General features: G+C 38.6%; 1 protein-coding gene across 1 annotated transcript in view; it reads right to left on the bottom strand.

Annotated features, from left to right (window-relative positions):
• Positions 1 to 8610: 8610 nt before the first annotated feature.
• Positions 8611 to 8890, bottom strand: part of LOC117176813 (4-coumarate--CoA ligase 1-like) — an 18197-nt gene continuing 17917 nt past the window's right edge. The window contains exon 7 of the mRNA XM_033367130.1: positions 8611 to 8838. Within this exon, the coding sequence (XP_033223021.1) occupies positions 8656 to 8838 (183 nt within the window). The 3' untranslated portion in view covers positions 8611 to 8655. The remainder of the gene's footprint in view (positions 8839 to 8890) is intronic.

The raw sequence follows: 8890 nt of genomic DNA, 5'->3' as shown, positions 1-8890 counted from the left end.
GCTACAAGCTATCTAAGGATGGTACTATAGAACGCCACCTCAAGGTAGGCCTAGTGGCGCCAACTCTTGGTCAGGCCGGAAACTTATCAATCCACCCTCGTAATATTGGAACGTCTTAAGCTAATATTACTCTATTAAATTAAGGCGATTTCAACACTTTTCCTGTTTTTGACAAGCACCGGGAACACCAAATAATAAAATGACTGTTTTTTCGTCATATTTGTTTATTTATAAAAATTTGAAAACATAATTGAAAAATCAGGCTCGACAACTCTCTTAGATATCTTAACAGCTCTTTTTCAAATTCATTTGTTCGAATCGCTCAATATTCGTGAGCTGTACTATATTTTGAACCAAAAATCTAATTTTTTTCCCACTGTGGGCTGGAAATGTGAAAATGAGATCATATGAACTCCCATCCAACACAACGCTGTTAAAGGTTGGTTGAACTTCTTAACATAAAACACTAACCAGCTATGACTCTCGGTTGAAACTCAACCCCCACCCCCAACCCCAAAACCCTTATTAATCGAAGTTTCGTGGGTCACTGAGGTAGGGATTTAATTTAGAAGTGGTTCCAAGAATTTTCAAAATGGGCTGACTTTTAGTATTTCCGTCTAAAATGGCTGACTAACGAACTTGACATTTAGCTTAGGACACTACAAGAGTGTACCAAAGGCCAATGTAATAGATTCATTTTTTCGAAAAGTGATCGTGCTCACACATACATAAAGACAAACAGACAGACACATTTGTAAAACCCTTTTTTCGGATTCAGGGGGTCTCAAAACGTTGACCCACGCAGCGGGCAGATTTTTTTTCTTACTGTTAATGATATTTTTCATGATAAAAGTCGAAAATACGCGTCCTACCAAAAAGTGGCTGATAACAAATTTGAAGATCTTTTTCGAATGCACAATTTTTGTCTACTCGTCTTTTACCTATTTTGCATATTTTGGCCACAATATGTAATTTTTGGATTCTTCATTATTTTGTATGCTGTCAAAATTTGAATTTTCGATTTTTCAAGATAATTAAAAAAGATGTTAAAATAATCTTGCAGGTAATTCAAAAAGCAACATTTTTCTTTTCTTGATTTTTTTCATATGGTGCGTTCTTAGGCTTAAAATGTTCATTTTCGTGTTTTTTGGAATTTTGTAAATGCTGTAACTCTGGTAATATGATTTCATGTAAAAGGTGATTATGATAAATTGTTCAACTTTACAAATGCCATAAATAACCGTGCAGAAAATTTTAAAAATTAAAAAAGTGGTCTCAAAAATATTCAAAATGTGCCTACTTTTTGAAATTTTACCCAAAATAGCTGGCTAAACGAACTTCAGCTTTAGTTTAGGACACTAAACGAGTGTACCAAAGGTCAATCCAATAGATTAATTTTTTCAAAATTTATCGCGTTCACAGACAGACATACGGACAAACATACGGACATGAAGATACATTAGTAAAAACTTGTTTTAAGGATTCAGGGGGTCTCAAAACGTGGACATTTCACAGAAACTGGGGGGATCAAATTTTACACAAATCTAATACCTTCTCTGATGAGAATGTAAAAATGTGACGTCAGCAATTCTATTGGCTAGAAGGACAATTCTCACCCATTTTTGGTAGGAACCCAGGTAGAAACCGATCTTCACTTTTTGAAATCGACACGGGAATGACCTGCGGCCCGCACAGCGACCAAGAAACAGCCCTATGTTGGTATGGTGGCCTGCGAACGGGTATTCATTGAGTATCCCGCTCAATGCGACCACCCCCCTAAACCATGGGTGTAGAGTGATCGTGCCCATGGCACTTTGGCACCTAGGGGTTGGGAAGGCGTCCGAACGGCCTCTCGGGGACCCTGAAGACTGAGGGGACAAGCGCAGCGAGTGAGTAGAGCAGCTGCGGAACCTGGTAGATCGGCGACCGCAACGCCAATAACCAGTAATGAGGCTGAAAGGCGAGGAAGAGGCTCAGGGGGCTAACAGTTGGGCTGGAAAGTTCGTAGGCTATCATAGAAAATTTTTTTGTTGATAAAATGTGATTTTATTATTCAATACACTTACCTTCGAGGGCGATACAACGATTATAGCAATCATACAATTTTTCGATACCATTTTTATAGTAGGATTTGTCTTTAGCCTCAAAATAGGCCCCAGTTTCAGCGATAACCTCTTCATCGGCGCTAGATTTCTTTCCAGCAAGCATTCTCTTGAGGTCTGAGAATAGGAAAAAATCGCTGGGGCCAGATCTGGAGAAAATGGTGGATGTGGAAGCAACTCAAAGCCCAATTTATGTAATTTTTCCATTGTTTTCATTGATTTGTGACACGGTGCATTGTCTTGGTGAAACAGCACTTTCTTTTTCTTCAAATGGGGCCGTTTTTCTGCGATTTCGTCCTTCAAGCGCTCCAATAACGCTATGTAATAGTCACTGTTGATAGTTTTTCCTTTTTTAAGATAGTCGATGAATATTATGCCATGCGCATCCCAAAATACTGATGCCATAACCTTGCCAGCTGACTGTTGCGTCTTTGCACGCTTTGAAGCCGGTTCACCACGTGCAGTCCACTCAGATGGCCATTGTTTTGATTCTGGTGTAAAATGATGGAGCCATCTTTCATCCATTGTCACATATCGACGCATAAATTCGGATTTTATCTGGTTAACCAGCTTCAAACACTGCTTAGAACCATCAATTCGTTATTGTTTTTGGTCGATTCTGAGCTCACGCGGCATCCACTTTGAATAAAGCTTTTGCATACTCAAATATTCATGAACGATATGTCCAATACGTTCCATTGATATCTTCAGAGCCCCAGCTATCTCGATCAACTAAACTTTGCGCTTATCCAAAATTATTTTGTAGACATTTTTTATGTTTCCGTCGGTAACGACCTCTTTGGGGCGTCCACTGCGTGCATCGTCCTCGGTGCTCATTTCGTCTCGTTTAAACTTAGCAAAAAACTTCTGAACGGTTGACTTTCCTGTTGAAGAGTCCGAATAATGTTTATCAAGCTAACCCTTGGCTTCAACAGTATTTTTTTCGCCAAAAAGCAATGCTTTATTAAAACTTTCCAGCCCAACTGTTACCTGTAGGTTGTTCAAAAGATTGTTGCTAGATCAATGGCCGAAATTCAAGACCTCCTTCTGCAAGGGAGAAGTCTTCGTATTTGTGGCAGCTGAACCGGCGCCTAAAGCTTGACTACACGAGGCTGTGGTCGAGACAAGGCCTTGGAAAGGCGCATCTCTAAGTTAGATGGAGTTTAGTTGTTCCTGGGGATGGTCAGGGCTACGGCGTGGTTCCCAGGTGAGCTGGTAGGCCCGCCTGTGGTCCTCCGTCAGCTGGAGGAATTCAACCCGTCACAATAGGCCTCAAGACGGGTCAAATTTAAAGTTACCATCCAGGGTCCAATGGAGCCTGTCGGTGGATAGGAATATCGGGATCAGACCTAAATGACTGCTCACGGTCAAACCATTACCCAAATTAACTTACATCACGGCGAAGGCGCCTCTGCAGTTTTTCAGAGGGGCAGGACTGCGAGGCACAGAGGTAGCTCACAATTCCAGGAACCCTGGTTAGTTCATGATACCATTAGGGGTGTAGTGGGGCTGGTTTTCGATACAGAGACCCCAAGGGGGCCCATCCAAGGGCTTGCATACTGGCGAAGGAAGACAAGTCACGGATCTTAAAGGAAGAGAAAGGCTAGTCACGGGATCGACTTACTTTCCATATGACTGCGAGGTCAATCCACCAGTGAAGGTACGTACACGGGCTGAGGACTGCAAGGTAAGGTGTCCTTCTCTTCTGCTGGGGTGTGATGCTAACTCCGACCATACTTCGTGAGCAGCACGGGCATCGACTTAAGAGGTAATGACCTATTGGAATACCTAATCACGACTGACTTAGATATTCTTAATACGGGGAACACCCTAATGTTTCGTAATTCTATCAAGGAGGAAGTCAATTGACATCACTCTCTGTGCCGTTAGTTCTACAGATAACATTAAGAAGTGGAGAGTCTCAGATGAACTCACTCTCTCAGACCATTTACAGATAGAGTTAATGCTGGATTCCGCTGTACCCACCGAGCCAAAATGGGTCAGAAATCCAAGAAGAACGGACTGGGGCCAGTTTACCACGGAACTTAAAGGTTCACATTTAGGGGTACCCAGGTCAATTAGAGACGTGAATACCCTCAAGATAGCAGTCGAGATTTTCACGGAAGCCATCTAATCTACTTATGAAAGTAATTGTCGACCTTCAAAAGTCCGAAAGGCGGGAGAAACACACTGGTGGAATGTAAAACTCGAAGAGCTTTGTAGGGAAGCCTGAGAGAGATTCAGACGTTCCAGTTCACACAAAACGAAGAAACCGGGGACTCCATTTACAACGATGAGGGATGAATATAGGAGTGCATTACGTAAGGCAAAGCATGAAAGCTGGACCATCTTTTGCATCAATATCGAGAAAGGAGCAGATGCGACTAAATTAGATAAGCTGCTTTCTCGAAATCCGTATAACGTAAGTGATACTGTATTGTCTGTTCCTTAGAGGGCCATTTAGCCCTAGGGACTTCATAAATGAATACAAATACAAATACAAGGCTCCTGGTCTGAATGGCATATATCCAGTCTTCTTGCAGAGGGTTGGTGAGATTATCATGGGGCCGATTCTGAGACGTGCGAGGGCTTGCCTAACATGTTTCCGACTTAACACAGTAAAAAGATTCGTGGGCAGATATATCCGCCATAAGGCCTTGTAAGGTAGTCCTCTTCACAAGCAACCCGGTAATAAGCGTGGAATAGAGAAAAATGAATATTGTCAGATTTCAGCGAAAAGTGAAGATTATTCTATTATTTTGAATACGCTATTTTCCATCTGTCTAAAATGATACAATAAGAATAAGATACCTCCTAAACTTATTCACTTCTGTTTCCCTAGCGACCGCCATAGCGTTTTCTATTCTCCCCGTTGTGGGATTCTTAGACGGAGGAAAAATCGCGTATGTATAAGAATGCAAATTCTTAATTTTTCTGAATTCAGCGCTTGTTACCGGGAACAACACGCCTGAAAGGCTAGTCACTGACTGATACGGCCCTAAGCACAGCAGTTAACCTAATGAAAGGACAACTAAAGCAGAAAGGCCTCGCAATTGGAAACTTCATGGACATCAAAGAAGCCTTAAACTACACCTCTGAAGAGGTGATCCGGGCAGCCGTGATCGCACACGGTGTGCCTACTGCAGTCGTTAAATAGACCTGCTATATTTTGGCCAATAGGAACCTAATCTCGACTAAGGGCGATACCAGTTTATATGAAATCGTTGACTCAGGATGTCCGCAAAAAGGTGTCTTATCGCGCTAGCTGGGGTGCCTGGTAGTGGATGAACTGCTTTATCTACTTGCGATTCAGGGCCACCACGTTATAGACTATGCAGACTATATACTGGTCATCGTGAGCGAACAAAATCTGGTTTCACCCTTCGGAGTAATGCAGCAAGCACTAAGGACAGTATATTCATGGTGTAAGAAGACTGGACCTTTAGTCAATCCGAGTAAAACGGATGCTATTGTATTCAACAGAAGGTACAAGTGGGGAATCGCAAGTACATTGAAACTGGCTGGACAAAAACTGGAAATCACTTTTTAATTAATATTTCACACGGTTGTTTGGGGAATTTTACCTGCTTAACTTTGGAGAAAATTCCCTAAAATATGTGGAAATTAGCCCAGACACAATTTTGGGGAAAATTCTCAAATAAATTTTTCACATTCTAAGTAAAGACGATTTACAATCAAAATTTAACTTGTAAAGGTTTTCTTTTTCAGAGTCTTACTGCATTGCTTAACACGCTCTATGAGTTACCGTGTATTTGAGAAGCCCAATTTTTGTGTATTTTTCGGTAGAGGTAATCCTTCGTTGAATAGTTATTATATTCAGTGCACTCTCTATTGGATTACTTACTAGCTTGAGTTTAAGCAAATCCGTAGATTTCCAAAATTCAGGTTCTTTAGTCAAAAATAGAGCAAGTTTGATTTAGCTGCCAACCGTAGTAGCCTCGTCGTTTTGCTTCTATGCTAGCATGGATCGCCAATTTGTCACGGGAACATGAAAGTATAATTATACACTTGTGATTAGAACTTGTTTATTATAACTTTGGAAGTATGGGCGTAAAAGAGAGTCTCCAATATAACAATTTTTTTATTTTATTTTTATTTTTTTTATTTTATTTTATTTCCACTCAGGCATTGATGAGCCAATTCGAAGTGTCATTTGCCACCAGGTAGGGGCTGTGAGATGTAAGCGATGCAAATTCCACCTTAACACTAATTGTATGGTGTTTGCATACCCGTTTTGAAATTTGGACGTGGGCCTAACTCGGCCCAAGCCTGGAGAAACTAGGTCCTTGGCTGCTGATCAAGCCTGGGTCAAGCTAGAATGAAACGGTGAATCTGGGCAAGGCCTGGCTGATCGCCAGGCTCGATCGCCGCACCTGGCCCAGGCTTCACCCTAGTTCAATATCGACTGCTAGCCATTTTCTTATAGAACTACATTTTTTTTATGCAACTATCTATGGAACCACTACCAGAAGTATCTGTGGTATCCTCAACCTCGTTGACAATAGGATCTGCATTTTCTCTTGAAAGTTTAGGATTTTTAATATTATTCTTATATACAAAAGGCATTCCAATTTCTGATCCATTAAGTATCTCTTCAGGTTCTGATTCTACCTCGTCGACTGCATCACCATCTACACAATCAATCACAATACAGATACAATCATTTCGTACTTAATCCTTTTTATTACATAAATAATTCTTTACGCCTGCATAGATATAATATACTTACAAGACCGTTATTTGGAGGTTAGAATTACGCTAGTTTAATGTCTTATTACAATTTAAAATTAATTTACTAACTCTCGAAACCCGCACGTAAGTATGCAATAGTATTTTTACACGATGTCTCCTGACTCTACAAGGGCTTTTTATTATTTTAGGCATTTTACGACTTAAAAAAATGACACTTTTTTAAGCACGCACAAAGTTACATAGTGGATATTGGATAATGCACAAAATAATCCAACGCCATCTGCCATGAATTTTAGAAACTTTGCCACTACCTATCTAGCCGGGGTCGAGGTCAAACCATTGAGAAATACAAGCTAGAGCCAGGCAATGTATTTATTATAATCATACCCTCCTTTAAAAGCCACAATTTTCAAGTTATTAGCGATTACCCTTTTTTTATATTCTTAATTATATAACTATTGTTATTAACAAAAACGCTCAAATAGGAAAATCTATTTTTTTATATTCTTTTATTAATCTATGGAACAAAATAAAACTTTTTACTCTCTTGATATTTACACGGACGCCAAGCCATTGTTTATTTATAGCCTGGTCGTACAAAAAAATATCATGAGAATGAAAAGTTTTATTTTGTGCCATAGATTAATTTAAAAAATTAACAAAAAATCGTTTTCTCTAATTGAGTGGGTTTGTTAATAATAATAGTTATAAAAAATAAGGGACAGATATTAAAACTGATACCCAAGATATTTGCATTCTTTATGGTAAAATTAGGGATATAAAAATAAAGTAATCGCTAATAAGTTGGAAATTGTGGCTTCAACGGAAGGGTATATTTATAACAAATACATTGTTTATAAGGCCATAAATTAATAATAGATCGTCATACGATAAAATATCACGAGAGTAAAAAGTTTAATCATGTGTCAAGGATTAATAAAAAATTTATCAAAAGAAATTGTGAACAACAGAGTATGTTAATAACGCTAGATAAAGCTTTCGTAATCATTTGAAGCAATATTATGACAGTGGTTGATCTGAATAATTATTTATTAATAAATGAAGAGTCTGAAAGGTTTTCTCTTAAAAATAGCAACTTTTTAATAACAATTGAAGGAGAGAAGTTTCTCTTTGATCGGAAGATTGTTTTTTCCTTTCAAGAGACCTATACTCGATATAGGCAGTGTACAAGTTTTAAATTTTTCTGAGCAATAGGTTTTGAGGTTATACTACAAATATGGCAATTTTGTTAAAAAATAATTTTTTTATAACGCTAGTATATTGCAAAAGGTTCACCTATATTTTTAAAACCTACCCAAGATATTTTCAATTAGGAGCCTTTTTTCACCCCTCAAAAAAGAGTAATCTCGGGGACCTATTAGTGCATACGGAGGCGTTAGTGGCTACTGGATTATCATGCAGTAAGGAAAAAATTGAATAACCTACTAATTTGTCATTCCAAATGTTCTCTTTATCCTACTATACTATGCTTTTTTACAGACATTGCCGCTGGCAGTTCAATTGAATGGGTTAAACCAATTCGAAACTTCCTGTTGTATTTGTTTATGAATTGCGTGACCAGGGAAAAATTTTTTTTACGCTCAGCAAAAAAAAAATCATTCTGAATGGAGAAGAGGTTTTAGACTTGTTTCTGGTACTTTTTGATAAAGCCGCTAAATATCGCTATTCAAATTCTGATCAGAAAGTGTATTCGCAAGTGGAAAATTAACAAATTTTAGGGAATTCGATTCGTTTGGAATATTGTAGATATTTTGGGTATAACTTAACAAAAGAGTTGTCTAAAATTGCTTTATTTGGATTTGCTTAAAATCAGTTTTTTCTAAACAAATGACGATTGTGGTGAACTAGAGTCATGATAAGCCTTAGCCATTTCTTTTAGTTTCATTTTATTAATTTTTCTGTTCGGTGTTTGTGGTAATTTTTCTATGAATACTATTCCACCTCGGAGTTGCTTAGTGTCACCAAGAACTGCCGTCAACTTCTCGAGTTCCTCTTTAGATACCTGTGCGCACAAAAATAAATAATCTCATGTTTATATCGTTATCTCAATTTTA

The sequence above is a fragment of the Belonocnema kinseyi genome, chromosome 7 (assembly GCF_010883055.1).
Source record: "Belonocnema kinseyi isolate 2016_QV_RU_SX_M_011 chromosome 7, B_treatae_v1, whole genome shotgun sequence".
Taxonomy (NCBI): Eukaryota; Metazoa; Arthropoda; class Insecta; order Hymenoptera; family Cynipidae; genus Belonocnema; species Belonocnema kinseyi.
The sequence above is the reverse complement of the archived record's forward strand: the minus strand, read 5'-3'. Positions and strand labels throughout refer to the sequence as shown.